Consider the following 21,847-nt stretch of genomic DNA (forward strand, 5'->3'; position numbering starts at 1 on the left):
TCTGAAACTCCTAAAACTCCAATAGTCGAAACCGAAGTGTAACTCCGAAAACTGCAATGGTTAATGCAGAAACTAATAGTCAGATTCAGTCTATATAATTCACTCAATTTCCAACAGTTCATACACTGAAAATTTCATCTGCAATTTCCAGCAGTTTAAACTCAGAACAGTTCTATTTTCTGTTTTTGTTCCGTCTCCTCCTATGTCCATTTCAGTAAGGTAATATTGTTTGAACACTCGCTCAGTTCGTCAGAGTAGAACCGCGATGCTCGGATTCTGCTGGTTACCGTTGTATTCTGGGAGAAGACGCTCGAACTAAACCTTTAGCACTACGGTGAGGTAGCGAATGTCTTAAGGAAACTGTGTTTACACAAGTCTCGGGTTGAAAATTTATCTGCTATTTATTTAGTTCGCATTTTATTCTTGCATATTTATTTATTTAACGATTTACACATTTGCAACATACTTGACTCATATATTGTTTGTTAAATTTATGTTAGAAAATAGATAAATAAAATAAACTGTTTTTTTAATTCGTTATATGTGTGAAAAATAGATTTTACATATACGGTATTTTTATTTGTAAGTGAAAGAATTTATGTTATTTTAGTTAGTGTATGAATAAAAACACTTTATGCAAATTTTGTGCTAATACAGTAAGATTCGCTTGCAAATACAGTGAGCTGCTATATACAGTGAGTTTTTTGCAAATACGGCAGCATATATGGTAAGTTGCAAATACAGTAAACTGTCTGACATATACGGTAAGCTGTCAAATACAGTGAGTTGCCTGGCATATACGGTAAGCTGCCATATACGACGAATTGAACTGCCAAATACGATAAGCAATTGCCAAATACGATAAGCGTGAATTCGATGTCTAAATCACATATACGGTATATGAGAACATGATTCCACTCCATACACTACCGATTAAATTTACCAACACAAAGTTGAGGAAAAATTATGGGTCCTCGTACAAAATTGTTGTATCGATAGAATTTGTGATTGAAATAAGTTTATGAAAAATCGAGTTTTAAATTTTAAGGCAATAGAATGAAAGGAAATCAATACCTCAAATAAAAAGTTGTCACATGGATGATTACTGCAGTCGTTGATTATAAATAACATTATACAAAAGTTTAAGGTCATCAACATAAATTATTCTTCATCATTTCGTTTGTTTGTTACCGAATTAGTCGAGAGATATCGTCTTTTAACTTGTTACATTAAAAAAACCCGATGTTATAGAAAGGAATATAATAAAATGAATTTTGCTATATGTACATAAAATGGTTGCAAGAATTAATACAGATAGTACTTAACAGCAATCTGTCGGATAATAAAAACAAAAAAAAAAGACAAACAAACCAGATGCTACCACAATAGCAACAACAATTCCTCTATACAAAGGGGAATTATTGTAATAAAATATAAAGAAATGGAATTAAAATAATTATTACTAAAATAATTATTTATTGAAATTTTTTGAAAGTAGGATATTTATTTATCAATAACTTAATAATTTAATGTGGCATAAAAATGGAAAATTCAAGGAGCTATTAGAAAACCGGTAAAAACCCAAATGGCAGTATTCCTCATCAGCTCTCCTCCGGGTCCTTTGTCCCTTGGATACAGGTAAATTCTTCTTTGTTATTCTCTTTGAATCGAAAATACTTACCCAGAACCAATAAAGCCCGGACCGGACCGGAGAATAATGTACGGTGGTGCCGGCAAGTTGGGCCGTGGAGGCGGAGGAGGTGGCGGGGGCGGGAAGCGGAACATCAACTCCACCTTTCACGCGCCGCCTATAAGTCGCGCCTCTGCTGCTCCCGGTGGCCGCCTCTCTTTAGGAGGAGGTGGCCGAGGCCGGGGCTCCGCCGCTTCCATGGGTTCGGGTCCGTCCACCGCTTCTGTGCAGGCAGAGGAGACCTACAGCCTCGTCACGGGGAATCCTCTGAATTTTGCGATGATAATAAGGTTGGTGCCGGACCTGGTGGAGGAGATCAAGCGCGCGGAGTCAGAGGGGGCCAAAGTGCGGATCAAATTTGATGCCAATGCCAATAATAGCAACGGGAATGTCAGTCCTCGTATCTAAATTTTTGTTCTTTTCTGTTGAGTTTTATGTTTTACCTATTGATTTCTAATATATAGGGCTTAAGGTTGAACTGAAATTCATTTACTTCTTTTAACGAGTAAGCTTTAGACTTGGGACTATCAGATTGCTTCTTGAAGTGAAAGCTTGGTTCTGCATATGTTATGTTCAATTGAACTTGTTTTTTTCTAATTGATACGAATAGTAATCATTATTTTTAAACAGTAATCAATAATTTTAAACAAATTCAATCATATCCGGCTTGTCATTTGAATGCTGTTTTTGCATTCTGTCTAGCTTGCTAATCTTTGTGTCTGATTGTTGTAGGCAATTTGAAATCTATGATACATTCTTGCAGTGTTCTGATTTGGGAGAAATACATTTATGATAAGTACTGTTCTGTAGGACTAACGATAAACAATGCATTGAAAATTGAAACTATTTCACTTGAAATAAAACAGAACTGGCTATTAAAGATCATGCTGTTGCTCAAGTCTACTTGAAATTCCACCCTTACAATGGAGTATTGCTATTCATGCGGTCCATAAATGTTCAGAATAATATATGTTGGACTTGTGGAGATTGATAATTGTGACAGAATGTTTAGACATAGATGGCATTTAATAGAATAGGAAACACGAGATGTGTGTACTCACACTCAGAATACTGGTCATTTGAAGACATCTCCACCTTATTTCAGCTAGGCATTGACCATCTTTGTGTCCATTTCTCGAGTAGGCTAGGCCAGGCTAGGCAATGCTATTGAGATTGCTTGTTAATGTTTGATCAAATGGATAGTTTCATCCTCTGAAACTAGTTGTTCATTTGTCATGTAATGTGATGCGTGTATCCAGGGAATAGTTGCTTCAAAGCGAATGATCAATCTAGAGTTCATTTGGATTCTATCAGTAATGAAAATTTGGAACATCACATACAGACTCGTCTCTCCTCTCTTGTCTTCTTCTTTAATCATGCCCTCCCAATTTTATGCTTGTGAAATATTCTTCTTGGATGCCTGTTTTTGAAGAAATTTTCCTTTGTAACTCTCAACTAGTTGATACTTGTATCAAATGTTTTTATTTCATGGTACCTTTATCTGCAACAAGATTCCTTCGTATAGTTAATGTGATATGCAATATAGTGTCAACCTGAGTTTTTATTTTATTTTATTTTTCGCCAGGCCATTAATGTGGGTGATAAGAACTTCAAATTCACATGGTCACGGGAAATGGGAGACCTTTGTGACATATATGAAGAACGTCAAAGTGGTGAAGATGGAAACAGCTTGCTTGTAGAATCAGGGGGTGCTTGGCGCAAGCTGAATGTACAGCGTGTCTTGGATGAATCAACTAAAAATCATGTTAAAATGCGGTCACAAGAAGCTGAGCAAAAGCTCAAATCACGCAAGTATGCTGTCTTTCCTGAAGTTTTAATATATATGTTTACAGATCTTGACATTTCTCTACTTATTCTATCAACGTTATCAACTTGATAATAGGCCAAGGGAAAGGTATTTTATTATTCTTACTTGATTTTAGAACAATATACATTGTTCAAACAACATGAGCATTTACTTCATATGAGTGATACTGCCATTTGACGGAATAAGAATTTGAAATTTTCTGGTCTCTTATTGTGCGATATTAATATTTTTTTAATTTACTTGCACAAAATCGTCGTGGGTACGCCGCAATAGTTTTTGCGATCTTAAAAATATCTTGACCATTTTCGATTTATTATCTTTTTTATATTTTGATCAAGGCTTCTCTATTGTCCGACAGGGCCATTGTTTTAGACCATCAAAACCCAACTATGAAGAATCAAATTAAGGCATTGGCTGCTGCTGAGTGTAAGTCTTTTCTTAATGATGTGGATAATTTTGCTTGGGGTCAAATGCTATATTAAATGTTCTGTTCCATGCATCAAAGTCATCGTATTGCGCCTTTTGAACATTGCCTGGCGGCAAGCATCTTGATGTCTCTATCCTAGAGCTTGAAATTTATCTGGATCGAGAAATTAGAAGAGCCTATAAAAAATATAAGTGGCAGGCTTAATAATTCCTACCTTTTATTAGTTCGACACCCAATTTTGTATGACTCGCTGTTTAAATCAAACTAAATAAATATGCGCACCTTGATTCCCTACACTTCTGTGCGAGTGTGTGACGTGTCTTTTTCCAATGTGAATCATAATTCATAACCTTAATCTTCCCTAAAAGAACCTCTTTCAAGTTTGGAAACTTCAACAATGACAAGTCTTTTTCAATATGCATCGTAACCTTAATCTTCCCTAAAGGAACTTCTTTCAAGTTAGGAAACTTCAACATCTTACTATTGGAGATAATTAGAAAAAGAAAAAGAGTGAGAGAGAAAGAGAGAGAGAGAGAGAGAGAGAGAGAGAGAGGGGAAAGGAAGGGAGAGAGGAGATTGCATGTCATATCTAAAGTTATGAACTTCTTCTAATTAAGATAGAGAAAAAATGATCTCTTTAATATAAATGAGGTCTATGCGAAAGAAGCTTGCCATTGGCAATGAAGAAATGCACACTTGATATTTGTTGGCATTATCTGTATGCTTTATTTGATATAAAAAAAATACTGCCTACATGTCAGTGTAATGTGGAACATGGTTTGAGATATTGTCTGTCCTTTATATTTTTTCTAATTATCAATATAATTATGAGGTCGTGGACTTTTTTTTGCATAGATTGAAAATTCTAATAAAGTACAAATACTATGCAAATTTGGAAAATGTTCACTTTTATCTCTAGGTTGAGTTAAACTTTCTAAGTTAATATTTGCTCAAAATTCATTGTAGAGTATATTCCTCAAATAGGATTTTCTAACCCTGAGATGCTAACAAAGTAAGTTGTCATTGTACCATTTACATACCCAAAACTCTCAATGCTTATGACACCAACGAGACTATAAATGTATGTAACACAACATTAAGCGTGTAGGACAATCCTATTTCAAATAGGATTGGTTTTATCTCTTTTTGATCTTCTTTTTTTATTTAGAATAAGTTTTCTTTTTTTATTTCTTATTTAGAATAGGATTTCTTTTTCTTTCTTGATTAGAATATGATTTTTTCTTTCCTTTTTATTAGAAATTTAGTTTTCTTTCCTTATAGTAATAATATTAGGAAATTATTTTACCCATATAAATAAAAGCTTTGTCCACTTTTCAGTTATCAATTCAATTAATTCAATATAATAAAGCCTTTGTTTGGTCTCCATTTTAATGAGATCTTGGAAAAAATGTATATGAAATAGTAATTTTTTTGAGAATGTTTGGTTAAAAGGTAAGAATTTTTTTTTAATTTACGTATAATATTATTTTATTGAAGAATGCATGGTTGAAAATAATAAAGAAAAAATGCATTAAAATTTTAATGGAGCCTAAATAGGGGAAATTATTCTCTACCAATTTCAAGTTTTTCAACTTTATTCTTATCTTAAGAATTTCAATTTTGCTTTCGCACCAAAATTGGTATCAGAGTAAGATTGACCCTTGGTTGATGGCTTCATATGGTAGTAGTGGTGCACATCTTCGCGACAATTATGGATACAAAATTACCAATATTGATTTAGAATGTGGAATGAAGGATGGTTACGCAACTGACAAGAATTTACGGACTTTGACTGTATGAATGTTGGTTGCTTCAACAAATTTAGAGCATGAAAATAGGTGGCTACGGAATTTCATTGAGTCCCATCTAAGTTTGAAAACTCACAAGCTATCAAGGATTTTGTATAGGTTTACTGGAGATTTATAAAAGAGCCTAATTTGAAGTACGACAAGATTTTTAGAATGCGATGCACTATCAACAACAAAGTATGCACGTAATAATAGATATGAGAGTAGGCCCAATTTGAAGTACAACAAAATATTTAGAATACAATGCACTATCAACAACAAAGTATGCACGTAATAAAACAAAATATTGGTGAATGCTTTAAATTTGAAGACTGAAAATTACTCATCTCGCTATTAAGTTCCGCTAGTGAAAGGGGGAAAGAAATTCAAAATATGGATGTATGCAAAATTTCACTTTCTATAGGATAGTACTACAAAGATGAGATTGTGTGTAATGTTATTGAGTTGGACCTCATGTACTTTAGGGACAATCATAGTACTATGATGCATATGCCACTTACGTAGGTTGAGATAACATGTTTTGGTAGTACGATAAAAATGTTTTTCTTTTGTCACATAATGATTAAATTGCCAATATCAATGTACATAGAGCAAAAAAATTATAAGATAGATGATGTCAATCAAGATTATCATGATGTTATTGAATATAATACTACAATAAAGGTAGAGAAGCACATGTAAGTTGAAACTTCGGAACTTGGTGATCTCTTATACACGAAAATTGATAATAATAAGCATAAGTATGAAAACAATTCTGGTGAAATTGCAATTAAAGACATCAAGCTTGAGTCACACTGTAATGCTGAAACAAGTTGAAGTTGAGAAGATATTAACTGAAGAAATGGGAATTGAACTTGTGAGTCACAAAGGACTCAAATATAAGGCTTGTCAAATTAATATTAAGTTTCGTTGACCCTCTCCATGATCCCAATATCAAAGAATTGCATAAGCACAAGGAAAATAGTGAAAGAATTGTAGTTTTGAAGATGGCATTATTAGAAAAAAAAGGGGGAAAAATGAGATGTACAAAGAATCGAAAATTCCTGTGTTTATATGTGCACGAAGGGAATTTAAGAATGAGAGATTGAATAAACCATCGCCCCCCGATTGATTGTTTTTCTTTTCTTCAAAATCTCAACAAGAAGTTTTTCTCTAGTGGGATAGAATGATGTAAGACAATTATATTCCAAATAGGAATTGTTTTATCTCTTTTTCTTCTTCTTTCTTATTTAGAATATGTTTCTTTTTTCATTCCAAATAAGAATTGTTTTATCTCTTTTTCTTCTTCTTTCTTATTTAGAATATGTTTCTTTTTTCTTTCTTATTTCAATAGGATTTCTTCTTTCTTTTAGATTAGGATTTTAGCTTAGTTTCCTTATATTAGTAAGATTAGGGAGTTATTTTACTTATAAAAACAAATGCCTTGTACACTTTTCAATTATCGATTCAATATAATAAAATTATTCTCTACAAATTTTAAGTTTTCAACTTTATTCTTGTTTCAAGAATTCCAATTCTGCTTCCGCACCATTAAGTGGGACATTGCTAATGAAAAAGCATTTGATTTTTTAAAAACACCATAATCTCTTTGTCAACTTTTGCATGCCTTTTGAGATTGAGAAATTCTATGATTACCCTATTTTTCAAATTTCTGAACGGTATAATCTCACATGGATATGTTCCTTCTGACAAGGGAAGCATGTGGCTCTTCTAACTATACTTCCTCCAGCTACCAGAGTAAGGTTTTCCAATTTTCCTGAGGAGATCTTGGGAGATGTATTTGTTTTATGCAGAATTCTAATGGGGATTGTTTTGTTTACACATTTGAAAGTTGAAAGTTGAGAGTTGAGTAAACTCAAGCAAACAAGGTATTTTAAGTTTTTAAGCAAAAGAAAGAGGCATCAAGTTCTTCCTTGGGATAGTCCTAGCCAAAATGGGGAATTAGCAACACATTGAACCTGTATAGGCTGAGTTTTGGCAGTACTTCATCGTCTCACGAATTTAACATTCTTTCTACAGATCCCATGGATCTTAAATCCTCTCAAAATCTTGGATGACCCGTTATTTGCATCTTGGAATTGTGTCTAAGCAGTCCGGACCTGAATGGGGCTTGATTGCTTCAGTCTCCTATATCTGCCAAACTTAGCTCCAAACCATTGGCCATTTAATTGTCCGTAGTCATGTATGAGAAGGCAAAGTGTAGAGAGAAAATCCCTGGATGCCTGGACTTCTGTAAGTCAGTGGATTAATTGATTGATCATGTTAACCTTGAGAGGTAGCTTAGTGTTTAGGTATTGGGTTTGCTCCCCAATGGTCACAAGTTCGAGTCCCCTCAGAGTCACATAGGTGAGTACCCAACTGTAAACTTCAGGGTCCCGTGGGATCCTCTCAAACTTGTTCCATTTGATTGCCTATAAAATTATTCTCTACAAATTTTAAGTTTTCAACTTTATTCATGTTTCAAGAATTCCAATTCTGCTTCCGCACCATTAAGTGGGACATTGCTAATGAAAAAGCATTTGATTTTTTAAAAACACCATAATCTCTTTGTCAACTTTTGCATGCCTTTTGAGATTGAGAAATTCTATGATTACCCTATTTTTCAAATTTCTGAACGGTATAATCTCACATGGATATGTTCCTTCTGACAAGGGAAGCATGTGGCTCTTCTAACTATACTTCCTCCAGCTACCAGAGTAAGGTTTTCCAATTTTCCTGAGGAGATCTTGGGAGATGTATTTGTTTTATGCAGAATTCTAATGGGGATTGTTTTGTTTACACATTTGAAAGTTGAAAGTTGAGAGTTGAGTAAACTCAAGCAAACAAGGTATTTTAAGTTTTTAAGCAAAAGAAAGAGGCATCAAGTTCTTCCTTGGGATAGTCCTAGCCAAAATGGGGAATTAGCAACACATTGAACCTGTATAGGCTGAGTTTTGGCAGCACTTCATCGTCTCACGAATTTAACATTCTTTCTACAGATCCCATGGATCTTAAATCCTCTCAAAATCTTGGATGACCCGTTATTTGCATCTTGGAATTGTGTCTAAGCAGTCCGGACCTGAATGGGGCTTGATTGCTTCAGTCTCCTATATCTGCCAAACTTAGCTCCAAACCATTGGCCATTTAATTGTCCGTAGTCATGTATGAGAAGGCAAAGTGTAGAGAGAAAATCCCTGGATGCCTGGACTTCTGTAAGTCAGTGGATTAATTGATTGATCATGTTAACCTTGAGAGGTAGCTTAGTGTTTAGGTATTGGGTTTGCTCCCCAATGGTCACAAGTTCGAGTCCCCTCAGGGTCACATAGGTGAGTACCCAACTGTAAACTTTAGGGTCCCGTGGGATCCTCTCAAACTTGTTCCATTTGATTGCCTGAAGTTGGGGAGCTTTCAAAACTTGCTAACAGGGGAACAAATTAGAGAATTCTATTTTCAATTGCATTACTGAACTTTTCAATCTCTAATTGTCACCAACCCCTTCTCGTGTCTGTGCAAATGCATTGAGGACAGCATATATGTTTCTAATGTACATGTGACAACTTGTAACCTTTTCATTTATTTTAATACAATTTTATATATTCCTGTACCGTACCATTTTTTTGCAATTTAGCACATATTTAGCAAAGCTTAATATTAATTTAAGCTAGTCAAACATACTTTTATACCTAAATTTCATAGGACCCATTACTTATCACCTACTTATTATCCTTTGATTTTGTAGGACCCATAGCTTAAAAGCACTAGAAGCAAGCTATTAGGTTATTGGTGGAGAAGTTGTTGTATAGTGATTTGCTTCTCCTGGGATTGCAAATAGAACTTCTATATCTTTTCAGTAAGGGCGTGTCCAAGGCAGCTTGATGATCATTTCTGTTTCCTTAAATATTGGGATTTGAAAGAAAACAAAAACCATTATATGACTTCGATCCCTGAAGGCCTTCTGGATTCTTATGATTTTTAGGAACCATCAAAAGAAGATGACCGTGGAGTCCATTTAACCAAGCCATATGAGATATTAGATTGGTTAAGTTTAATTGTACAGACGTGAATGATTAAAGTTCAGACCATGAGGTCACCTATAAAAAAAGTCCATAGCATGAGCTTGACATTCTTTATTTACCTCAAGTTTATGAGAAGCCTCAAAAATATCCGCTATTGATTAATATAATATTGAAGAGCAATCTTTTTATGATTGATGCTCGAGTGCATGAATTTGTTCTTATGTAGAACTGCAGTGTGAATGTTTTTAACCAGTATTTAAACTTGACTTCAATATATTTGTCATATTTTCAGCTACTCCATGGAGAAATTTCAAGCAAAAGAAAGAGCCTCCTTTCAAAAAGAGAAAAGCTGAACCTCCTTCAGGTAAATAAGGGGGAAAATTTTTGGCAATTCCTTTGCCATCTTTATATAGTTGTCATCCATATTTAGCATATCACTAAACTGCGAACGAGCTGGGTAAGTTTTTTAGGGTTCTGATTTTATTCATTTTTAATTATTATTTTAGTTGCCATTATTTCTCATTCATCAATACATTAGGTGGACCTGCTAAATCTGTTTATAAATCTGCGGTGGCTACAACAACCCCTTTGAAGGGAAGGACTATGGATTCACCTCTATCTTCTCCACCGGAGCAGTCCGGTGCTCCAGTTTCGCCATTTGGAAGTGGCAATTTAATGAAGGGATATGCAGGTATACAAGACAGTATACCAACTCAAACTAACAATAAGACTGCCAGCTCGGAGAAAGAAATGCCTGGCAGGGTGATGAGTAATACAGTCCGAGATAAACCAAAGCACATGGCGCCGAAAGCTTCCGATTTGAAAAGTTTGGTAATTTCTCTTCTCATGGAGCATCATTCCAAGGGTATGAGTCTCAAGGTAAACATGCATTCTTTCTTTTCCTGCTTGTTTGAATTAAAGGTATCCAGATATCTAACTTCATGAATACCTTAAATGTCCTTAATTTAATGTTAACCTCAGATCTTGCCAATTTCTTGTTCAGGGCTTGGAGAAGGCTATTGGGGATGCAATGCCCAACTCGGTTCGGGAAATTGAGCCCATCTTAAAACAGGTAAGCAGTGCAGATCTTGATAGGGTTTTCTCCCACTCATAAATTGCTTTCATATCTCATTAAATTATCATTGTTAGGTTGCTACTTTTCAAGCTCCAGGAAGATACTTTTTGAAACCAGGAGTAGAGATGGAAAACTTCAAGAAACCTTCATCTGAAAGTGGAAGGTACTCTGCATCATCTGGCTTTCCTGACTGACTCTTTATGCTTGTTTTGCCAAAGGCCTGGCCTCACTTTTCTTTTTGCTCTCGAAAACAAGATGGCACTTTGATGAGCTTAACTATGCATGTTACCGTCTCTATCAAAATGAAATAAAAATAGGTAAAATGGTCGTCCATTTCTTCTACTTTGGCAATAAAGTACTTATTATTGTGGAATTTTAAACTAAAGGTCAGGGAACTTTGGTTAGGATTCTGTAATCCAAAATTTCCAACACACTTTGGGCTGGTGAAAATGAAAATTACTAGGAAAAACCCACCCGCCCAGCCATACGCTTACATAGGGAAAAAAAAAGGAATTAAATCCAAATATAAGAATGTTATAATTGTCGAATTGTGCCAGGAATGGAAGCTCAGTAAGGTAAAATGAAACTTTTGGTCTTTGTTATAGTCTCATAACTTCATCTTTGGCAACGGTAATAGCTGTCTTTGAGTTACTCTACTGCACACCCGCTTGTTTCTAATCTCTCTAACCCCAAAAAATTAAATAAATAAACCAATTTAATGAATAAAAAAGAGGTAATTATATTTTTGAGGGGATGATATGATACAATATTTTGACCCATTTTAAACATTCTTGTTTGTTCAATGTCAACCTTACTGCCTTTGGGTTTTTAAATGTAACCAATCATCTCCTCGGGCAAGCATAAATGCATTAATGAATATGATATTGTGATCATTATAGATCTGTGGCGTTGTGTTTCTTATCTATGATGGTTCCATATTTGCCTTGGCATGCTTTATTTTGTTAGAATACAAATAAGCTTGAGTGCAAGGTTTTGAATTGCATCAAACCAGTTTTCTGTTTATTCCTCCATATTAATTGATGCACCTATGCTCATTACCACATGTACAATGTGTTGTTACTTTGCAGTTCTCCAGAATTGAACCGTCTATCTTTGGTCCATGAGAAGAGTGCCCGACTCCCTGTTCCAGAACCCACCTTTTCATTGAGAACGGACACCGATGAATTACAAGAAAATGCTCTATCGAACTCAATGCCTAGACATGACTTGGACACCATAGAGAAAATTGATATCCTAAATAGTTCACCTACTGCTTTAAGTGACAAAAAAGTTTCTGATCATAGTGAAGGGCCTGCAGCTAGTTCTAGTGATAGTGGAAGTGACAGTGCCAGTGAAAGTGATAGCAGTGACAGTGGTAGTGATAGTGGAAGCCATAGCAGAAGTAAAAGTAAAAGCCCAGTGGCAAGTCGAAGTGGTAGTAGCAGTGACAGTGAAAGTGATGCATCTTCCAACAGCAAGCAGGCATCCGATGAGGATGTTGATATTATGACGAGTGACGACGATGACAACGTTGTGAAGTCCAAGCATAGATCCCAAGATTCTGGGCCTGTCTCACCTAAATCTCCTAGTCAAGGGAGACCTCCTTATAGTGAATCTGTTGATGTTGTAGATGATCATGTTTCTGATGTGGTTGAGATTGAGAAAGACTTGCCTGAAGATGACCAGGAAGCTGAAATGGCTGCAGCTACTAATTCAGTTTCTAGCAAAGATAGTGAAAAACTTGTGGAAGGGACAAAACCTTCTTCACTCAATCATCTCAGGGCTAACGAAAGCCAAGTCTACAGGCAAAGATTCTATGGTGAAACAGAAAATGTGGTAAGGGATGGCTTCAAGCAACAGCAGTCTGATAGCAGAGAAAGGATGCCAAAAAGCAAATTTAGAAGGCATTCTGACGATAAGCAATCTGATGAGAGGCCTTACAACAGTAAAAGATCAAAAGGCAACAACTCGAGTCAGACTGTGTCTGGGACAATGAATGCTCTCTTTGGTGAGAGTCCTTGCAATTCATCCCCTGGTAGGCCTCTACAAGGCCATCATAAGGGACCTACTATTCAAATGGCTGATAGAACTGCTTGGGATGGTGCTGATGATTCTAGCATACCGAAAGGTTCCGAGCAAGCCTTTCCAAGTAGATCTGTTTCTGAATCTCAGCAACCAGATCGAAAATCTTTTGATGCTGGCATACAGGCTAAGGTCCCTTCTGGAGAAGAGTGGTCAGGTAAACATGCTGAGAACTTGGGTCGTGGCATTAAGTCCACTGAAAGAAACCTTCAATCAAGCAAGGGTCTTAAGCTTCATAAAGATAAGAGTAAAATAGAAGCGCAAGGGGAAGATGGTTTTGTTGGTGAGAAAAGGCCAACCAGTTATTCTGCTGGTGTTGGAGACAAACAGTCTCTGCTGACTGAATCTCGTCACCAAAAAAATGAAATTGTGGGGAAGTTGAAGGAGCCTGGGTCCATGGCGCATTCTCCCAAGGACAGCAACACTAATTTTCCTGAAAGATCTCCTTTGATGAATGATCGGGGCAGAATACTACGAAGAGAGCATTCAGAATTAGAGTTGGGTGAATTTCGTGAACCTGTTCCTGATGAAACTCCTGGCTCTAAGAAGAGATTTGAGAGGGAAAATTCTTTTAAAAAATCAGAAAACAAACCAACAAGTTCGGAGTACTGGAACTCAGATTCAGGTAAAGGAAAACCTACTAATAAGATTACTTCAGATTCAAGGAAACTGTCTTCACCCAATGCAAATAATGTGGCTTCTGGCTTTCCAAATGGATCATTGAAGAGCCAAACACCAGAACACCATGGTGATGATATTTCAAGATCTTACCCAAAAACTGCTCAATCTCAACCGCAGCAGCACCAATCTAGACATATTGAAGGCGGAACAAACCTGGGGACTAGCTTGGAATCTCATCAGGATACGTACAGCAGAGTGCCTGTAAATGCATCAGCAGAGCAACGTGATCCAAAACCAGTTGTCCCATCTATGAAAGAAGGCAAGAATCAAAAATCCAAAGCAAGTGCGAATTCAAATGATAAACAAAAAGATGCTTCTTTGACAGCGAGCAATGGTGGTGGTCAGAAACGGAGAGAATCTTCATCTGATGAGAATAGTTGTTTGTATTCCAAGTATGACAAGGAAAAGCCTGAGCTGAAGGGTCCAATAAAGGATTCCTCACAGTAAGTATTAACATGAGCTTTTCGTGAATGACTTATTTTATCTTCAACTGTGCATATTGTTTAAAACCTCGACTTTTATTGTCTGTACCTAATATAAACACCATCCGCTCTTCAGGTATAAAGAATATGTGCAGGAGTTTCAAGAGAAATATGAGAGCTATTGCTCCTTGAACAAAATCTTGGAGTCTTACAGGTATTTGGCAAGTTTTAAGGTCCCATTCTTGAATTTTGTCTTTAATCTTTATCAAAATAGATTATTTATCAATGCTGAAATGGTGTTCTAGTTCAGTTGTCTAATCTGTGTTGTGCATGTGCTCAGGGATGAGTTCAGTAACTTCGGGAAGGACCTTGAGGTGTACAGAGGAAGGGACACAAAGAGATATCATGAAATTTTAGGACATATGAGAGCATCCTTTCGTCAGTGTGGGGAGGTATATTTAATTTTTGTTTCATAGATTATTAAGGGCTGTATTGTGCATACGTAACAAGTCTGTTGACAAGAAATTGTTATGGAATCACTTTCTGCTGCATGCCTCTATCACAGAGCAATGGCTAATTTATTGATGTCTTATCTGTTTAGCAAGTTGCTACAAAGTGATCAGGATTGCAATAACGTTTAAATTTGTGCAGAGACATAAACGACTGAAAAAGATTTTTGTTGTGCTTCATGAAGAGTTGACGGTGAGCATCTAGTTGGTCTTTATAAACTTCGCTTCTTTTTTTCACATCTCATTTTATTATTTTTGTTTTCACTTTCCCTTTTAAGTTAACAAAATTGGTGCATATGTTTGTGTACAGCAACTGAAGCAGATGATCAAAGATTATGCTGCGAAAGACTGATATCTATTTGTCAATGCTTTACTGGGAAGATTCACCGAATGTTGCCTGCAAAGCTTCATTTGTATCCTCGTGTTGTCAAAAGTTGAAAAATGATTGCCCGTGGTGTTTGCTAAACTGTATGTCAATGGGCATCAGTGCTCTAGACGAGATTGAGGCCAGTAAAGTTAGTGGAGATTATGTTTTAACATTGCGGAGGTGGGAAAATCTGATGTCCAAGGGTGGACACGTACTGTATATTTATCATTTTCGTTATTTTTCTTCGTTTTTCATTGTGATATGGTTGTTCTAGTAGTATTGAAAGGTGGATTTACTTCTTTTAAAATAGATCCTGTCCCTTTGTTTTTTTTGAGGGTTGGCACTTCTTGATGAATGACAAGATGTAATCATTGTAATCAATTTTGACATTGTTTGGGTATTATAGTTTAGTCTATTATCAAAGGCAGAAGGGCAGTAATAGATACACTTTAGTTAAAGTGCTTTTCTTTTATTATATTTTTATGAAGCTATAGATGTTGACTAGGTTAAAAGAAACTATTCTAAAGATCGAACGAGAGTTTGGAGCAAGTTTCTTCAATTGATAATTCGTCGTGTACGTGCAGTTTGCACCAAGTCCTTTTGAAGATAACTTTGCGATTTGAAGTGGCGATTAGTGTGTTGTGTTAGGAAATATCTACTTTGTAATGAAGAGACAACTAAAACTTCTCTAAATGCGTCTTCTATTATTTACCATTTTACTTGAATTGTGAAAATAGTCAATTTGAATGTATATAGTGTATGTCTAAACTTAATTTCTAGTTTTCAGACCGTTTTCAAATTTAAATAAAATTTTTGAAAAGGAATCCAATTAGTTAAAGTCCTAATTGGATAGTACCAAATTATGAACTCCAAAATAAATTTAAATCCTAAATTAATAATTGGGAAATTTTCTCCCACAGTCCTCAAAAATTTTAACTTGTTGCACTTGGGTCATAGTTCATTTTATTGTCGCATTAGGTCCTCAAAGGGTCAAACTGTCTTTTTGACTTAAAAGAATGGAAGCTTAGGTAATCAATAGACAAAAATTATGCCTAAAGAATGTTCGTGTGCCTTTCAAATGACTATATTTGATAGAAATTTGAAAAGTTTTCTTCTATTTATCCTCGCGTGCACCAAAGGCAATATATTAATCTAAATTCGTCCAAAAAATTGAATGGAGACCAAAGTGAGTCAAGTAGCACTGTCTGGGGACTCTGAGAGAATTCCCTAATAAATAATTTTTAGAGATGTTGGGCCAATATGTGGTCCAGCCCAAAGGCCCAAACCCAATTGCAAGGCCCAGATATAATTCTAATGATAAGAACCTAATGGGCTCTCTCCCCGTACTGAAAACAACCTGGGGTTTTAGCTCCCAGCAGAAGAAACGAAGAAAAGGGGGTTTGCGAAAATGGGGAGAAGAATATTGAACGATGCCTTGAGAACAATCGTCAATGCCGAAAAGAGAGGCTTCGCTTCTGCGGAGCTCAAGCCTGTCTCCAATGTTATGGCTTCCTTTCTTCAAATTATGAAATACCGAGGTATTTATTTACATTTGCATCTATATATGCATGTATCTATTTATGTGTATGTTCATTGACGTATGATGTTTTCAAATGCCCATGTTGTAAAATTGCTTATAGGCAAATGGGTTGGAATTAATTTTTGAAAATTTCTTGAAGATCATATTTTTTATAGCTTGTTTGTATGTGAAGTCAATGTTATATACGGTACTTTTGACTTTTTCAATCAATGCCAATGTTTTAAAATTGTTCATAGGAAAATTGGTGGGAATACATTTTGGAAAATTTTTGAAGTTCACTTTTTTTTTTTTTATAGTTTGTTTGAATGTGAAGTTTGTATTACATGTGTACTTATGATGTATTCAGTCGATGCCCATGTTGTAAAAGTGTTTATGGGTAAATGGGTGGGAATTATTTTGAAAATTTTCAAGCTCATTTTTTCTATAGCTAGTTTGTATACAAAGTGTGAATATATGCGAACATATGGACATATACGTGCTTCTTAATTTGGTATTTTTTAAAATTCTTTTTTTTTAATCAATCCCGAAGATGAATTATAGAGAAATGGGTTGGAATTATATGTTTAATGTTTTTTCCATGAAGTTTGATTTTTTACTTTTTTCCTAAAGATGGCAAATGAAGAGTGTGGACTAACGGATACATGGCAGGGTATATTAAGGATTTCGAAGTTCATGATCCACAAAGAGTGGGGAGGATAACTGTGGAGCTTCTGGGGAGGATTAATGATTGTCGGGCTATCACTTATAGACAGGATATCAAGGCTCATAACATCAAGAATTACAAAACAGACACTCTTCCTACTCATCAGGTTCTCTGGTCACTGTTCTTATTTTTGGTTTTATTATGCTGCTTTGGTATCATTGGGGCTGAACAGGGAGTGGGGATGATAAGTAGTGAACTGTAGTTGGGTTTACAATTTGAGGATTTTGGTTGTATTTCCCAAGTTGAACCATCAATCTACTATGACAAGTTGATTTTAGTTCACTGCAAATTTCTAGATATGCCCAAATGATGTGAACCCACGTAGTAATAGTAGTTCCAAAACCCACGAAAGGTTGAATCAAACCCAAGAGAGCCAAGAAATCAACATTTAGATTTTGACCCAAAATTATTAAATCAAGTAACCAACACAATCGCCAATAATATGTTGACCCCTTAATCAAGAGATTCAAGAATCTCACCTGAATTGTTTGAATGATGAAAAAAAATAATTCTTAATAAGTTCGAAATTTAATTCAATGAAGAACAATGAATTGAAAGCAAAAGAATTGCTCACAAAATAATCTCTCTTATTGAATGAATGAATTAATGTTTACAATGAAATAATGAGTCCTGTTTATAGGAAACCCATAAAATTTGATTAAAAATGGAATTAAAGTCTAATAATACCAAAAGTTACCTTAAAATAGAGTTTTAGTATAAATAAAAGATTTTGTCTACCTAATTAAAATGAAATCAAATTATAAGGATTATAAAAGATACCAAAAATATAGAGTTTTAACTAAATTAGGGGATTTCGTGAAAATTTAGTAAAATTGCATTTGGCTTGAACTATGCAGCCGCATAGTGCATCTGAATGCAGTCGCATAGAGCACAATTTTCTTCCGGCTAGCCTTGCTGCATACACATATGCGATTGCATAGATTTTAACATTATGCGGTCACATAGTGTTCTCTTCCAGCTCCGTCGTCCAATGCTCAAATCAAATTGATCCGCATCGTTTCTTCTTTCATGCCCAACATGAACTTGGTCTTCAGCTTGTTAATGTCACCCTTTTTGGACTCCGTAACTTGAACAAATGATTGCATGGCTTTGTAGACTCTAATTAATCTCAATCTTGACCTTAGCCTCTTCTCGGCATATTTCTAACTCTTGTGAGCTCGTTACCTTCCTTGGATCATGATAAAACCCTGCTGCCAAAGAAGACTAACGAGCAGAAATCAAGGAAATCAAGCAGCTAAAATAAGTAAATCACAGAAAACAGTAAGGCCAACTCAATAGATTTTTCTGTATTGAAATAAATTCTGAATTAACATTAAGAGCAGATTACTCTTCACTACAATTAGAAGTAACTGAAATGAAAATGACAATAAAGAAATGGATAGATGGACTTTCGAGAGGTCCAAACTCTCCCCAGATTTTCCTGATTTTCCAGATGCCTTTTCTTCCCTTCTTCCTCTGCTTATATAATAGCCACCAACCAAATCTATTGTAAACACATGCTGGTTGTTATATTCTTTCCCGTCCTTCCTTTTCTGCCCTTGCCTTGCCTTTATGTCTTTGGTATTTAATTTGTATAGGTGGCCTATACATCATCAAATATGGTGTGTTTGAAAATTCCAAATTTTATTTTGACATGATGCACTAAAATTAATGATTAGTTGTGTTATGTAAATACAAACTAATCTATTTTGAAAATATTTGCATACATGCAATTTAATGCTTTCTCCATCTATTTCCATCTTTTGGATTGTAGTAAGGTTAGGTGTATTATCCTTTAAATGTTGTGTGGTAGAATGCAATTAAATTCTTGAATAGATTGTTGCTTCTTATTGGCAAGTTTGTGCATCAAATTCTTACAATCGTAATTTAAAAATGCTTAATTGTGTACCCAAGTATTTAATCTTTGTGAAGCGAAGCATAAGCCTTAAGAAAGTGCAAAAATATGTTCATCGTAAATCATATACCATCTATCTTAGAGAATCCAGAAGTAAACAAGAAAATTAGAAGTCTTACTTTTAAAGAAATGGAAATTAGATTAAGAGTATCAAACAATAAGTTCTCAAATTAATAATCATGAAACAAAATGATCTTTAAGGAATCATCAAGATCCTCCTCGTCACTAATAGTTTATACTCATTCTTTGTCATCACCCACCACAATAACAAAATGTCCTCACAAATTTACCTCAAGGTGTAAACTTTGAAGCGTTTCATGGAAGCCTCATATGAGGCCGGATTTGAGGTATATCCTCAAATAACTTCTTCAAACAATGGATACAATCAAGATAATACTGTAAATGTGCCAAAAATTGGCTATCATCCTGCAGTTTTTTAATTCACCTGAATTTTATGAATTATGGTTCTGAGTGTATAAGACATTGATCCACCTGACTAGTTATAGTGTCAGCAAATAGTACCAGTACTTTCTAGAACATGGATCTTCAGAAGTTTAAGGCTAGCTTGTTGAAATATCTTAAACAAAGGCACCAGTATAGTAATTGGAACTTAATGGAGAAACAAACACGGCGTTATATCTGATACCGCAGTGCTTCATATATAACTGCTTTATTGAACAACTCTTGACATAAATATCATGTTATGTTTCCTTGTGTGTAAAATTTATGGTGTCTGACGTGCATTGGTAAAATATAGATTATAAAATGGTTGGCTTGGGCATAACATATTTCTTGTAGGTCACGATGAAAACTATCTCAAAAGTACACGAATGATGAATATACGAAGATAAAACTCGAAAGGGTGCAATACAAATAAATGAAGAGATCAGAATTGAAAATAGGGTTTAATTATTTGTTTTGCAGCTATTATTCTCATAAGCAATGAAAGAGAACTTCATGTGAAAAAACCAAGAATGGTAAATAGATATAGATCAACCCATAGGGGTAATACGCATTTAAATTAATGTGAAAATATGTAGATCAACTCATATGGGTACAATATGAATGTAAATGGAAGTCCAGAGTTGACGGTAGATCAACTCATTCGGGGACAATATGAGTGCAGATTAATTTCCAGATCAGATACTCGTAGGGAGCAGAAACTTATTTATTTGCCTTGTCTCTTGCATGTTTTACTAGATTTAATATACAATAACAATTGTAATATCACGTCGATTATTATGCAAGTCGATTTAACCCAAAGCATTGCTTTTTAGGTTTTCTTTTTGATCGCTTCTATTTCACAAATTTTTTGCATTTTATAGATTGTTTTCTTGTACATTTGACAGGTTACTTGGCAAATTAATAATACAACAAACTTTTAATTTTCAGTTTATCTTATTTATTATTTCATACCAATCACAAAATATAATAATGTTAATTTAATACTTAAAATTTAATTTTGTGAGAACTTAAGGTTCCAAAAAGAGAGAAAAGTTTTAAATCCATTGTCAACTATAATACCTCTTTTTAATTATCAAAACTACAATTACCATAATTTTGGCTCAAAAGCTAGAGAGAGATGCTTTGTGTACTCTCCTTTAAAACCCTTTACCTGAAAATTATTATTGGGCGTGCTCTCTCTCCACTTTGAATACATTGTGGAGTTCATGCAAAGTGCCATAGAATCGTACAGTCCTCTTTTTACTTGAACTGTTGAAGTCTGTCATTTGATAATGATTCATTGAAGAATTCTTTGTGCCTCAAGGTCGTTTAACATTTGTTAGCGTTGTCTTTGTTCTTTCTTCTCATGCAGTGGGGCTATGTCGTAATTACAACACCAAATGGAGTTTTGGATCATGAAGAGGCAATTCGACAAAATGTAGGTGGTCAAGTTCTGGGATATTTCTATTGAATTTATGGTCATGGTGTAAGGGGAACTCAAACCAACGATTTCCAATTATCCCTTTAATTTTGTACATTTATCATTGAAGAACTTAAAGCTTTCCTTGAAAAAGCATTTTGTGTGGAAACTAGTCCATGGCCATATTTTTTGTTTTCATCAGTTGGAATAGAAGTTGAAGATGAATATTAAATTCTTGGGAGTCTTGTTCTTGTCCAATTTAACAGTTGAACTCTACGAGTTTGTAGTTAGTACGAGCTTGTGCCTTTGTGTTACAATTGGCCCAGCGCAATAGGAGCCAACGAGATAAGGATCATCTATTGGCAATAAACATATGTTGATTCCTTCCACTTGTCGACTCTCACTTGCCGTGCAGAACATTACGAGTTTGTCTTCTTAAACAGAAAATTTTGACTTGGTAACTGCAATTGGAATTCCAAATCCTGCCCTGATCTTAACTTGGTCAGCTTGTTGGGGATTGGGTGGGGTGATTTAGAAATACATTGCAGATTTCTTAGACTACGACAGTTAAGAATTGAGATACAGGTTGATAGAAACAAAAAGACAAAAGAAGAAATGTTATAGATGCAGTGGATTTATAATTGCCATGGCTCTACTCTGCCCTTTGTTTGCGGAAATTGTTGCCAAAGTCTCAAGTCTGGTTCCCGGGTAAGAGGTGAGGAATGATTCTGACAGTGACGGGTTCAAATGGCTAAAAACTGGCTATTTTGAAGGTTTAAGGCAAAAAAGGATTACTCGAAATGATGCGAAGGATGCATAAAGAATATTCAACGTTGATGGATAGGCTTTCTGCTGCGCCTAAGGATCTTCCATATCTAAATCAAGCGACAAAGATATTTAGGCCCCCAGAAAAATGAGCAGATCGCTAAATTACTTTTGAA

The 21,847-nt window shown here is 35.2% G+C and overlaps 2 protein-coding genes across 2 annotated transcripts; both read left to right on the forward strand.

Moving 5' to 3' along the window:
* Positions 1 to 1,550: 1,550 nt before the first annotated feature.
* LOC111367278 (dentin sialophosphoprotein) lies at positions 1,551 to 15,342 on the forward strand. Its single transcript, XM_022988059.1, has 12 exons — positions 1,551 to 2,080; positions 3,276 to 3,502; positions 3,877 to 3,944; positions 10,041 to 10,112; positions 10,287 to 10,627; positions 10,752 to 10,820; positions 10,898 to 10,986; positions 11,912 to 14,029; positions 14,145 to 14,222; positions 14,349 to 14,460; positions 14,660 to 14,710; positions 14,828 to 15,342. The coding sequence occupies exons 1-12, from the start codon at positions 1,718 to 1,720 to the stop codon at positions 14,867 to 14,869; spliced, it is 3,630 nt and encodes a 1,209-aa protein (XP_022843827.1). The 5' UTR covers positions 1,551 to 1,717; the 3' UTR covers positions 14,870 to 15,342.
* An 894-nt stretch (positions 15,343 to 16,236) lies between these two features.
* On the forward strand, positions 16,237 to 21,202 carry LOC111367280 (40S ribosomal protein S15a-2-like). The gene is made up of 3 exons (XM_022988061.1): positions 16,237 to 16,422; positions 17,073 to 17,233; positions 20,859 to 21,202. The coding sequence occupies exons 1-3, from the start codon at positions 16,293 to 16,295 to the stop codon at positions 20,955 to 20,957; spliced, it is 390 nt and encodes a 129-aa protein (XP_022843829.1). The 5' UTR covers positions 16,237 to 16,292; the 3' UTR covers positions 20,958 to 21,202.
* The last annotated feature ends 645 nt before the right edge of the window (positions 21,203 to 21,847 follow it).

Source organism: Olea europaea, chromosome 18, assembly GCF_002742605.1.
Source record: "Olea europaea var. sylvestris chromosome 18, O_europaea_v1, whole genome shotgun sequence".
Classification (NCBI taxonomy): domain Eukaryota; kingdom Viridiplantae; phylum Streptophyta; class Magnoliopsida; order Lamiales; family Oleaceae; genus Olea; species Olea europaea.

Bases quoted from the DNA above. Each gene is read 5' to 3' on its own strand.
- LOC111367278 (XM_022988059.1), top strand. From the start codon at position 1,718: ATGTACGGTGGTGCCGGCAAGTTGGGCCGTGGAGGCGGAGGAGGTGGC. The intron at 10,628-10,751 runs GTAAACATGCAT...TTTCTTGTTCAG, and splicing joins CCAAGGGTATGAGTCTCAAG to GGCTTGGAGAAGGCTATTGG. The intron at 14,223-14,348 runs GTATTTGGCAAG...GCATGTGCTCAG, and splicing joins AAAATCTTGGAGTCTTACAG to GGATGAGTTCAGTAACTTCG.
- LOC111367280 (XM_022988061.1), top strand. From the start codon at position 16,293: ATGGGGAGAAGAATATTGAACGATGCCTTGAGAACAATCGTCAATGCC. The intron at 16,423-17,072 runs GTATTTATTTAC...GATACATGGCAG, and splicing joins TCAAATTATGAAATACCGAG to GGTATATTAAGGATTTCGAA. The intron at 17,234-20,858 runs GTTCTCTGGTCA...CTTCTCATGCAG, and splicing joins ACACTCTTCCTACTCATCAG to TGGGGCTATGTCGTAATTAC.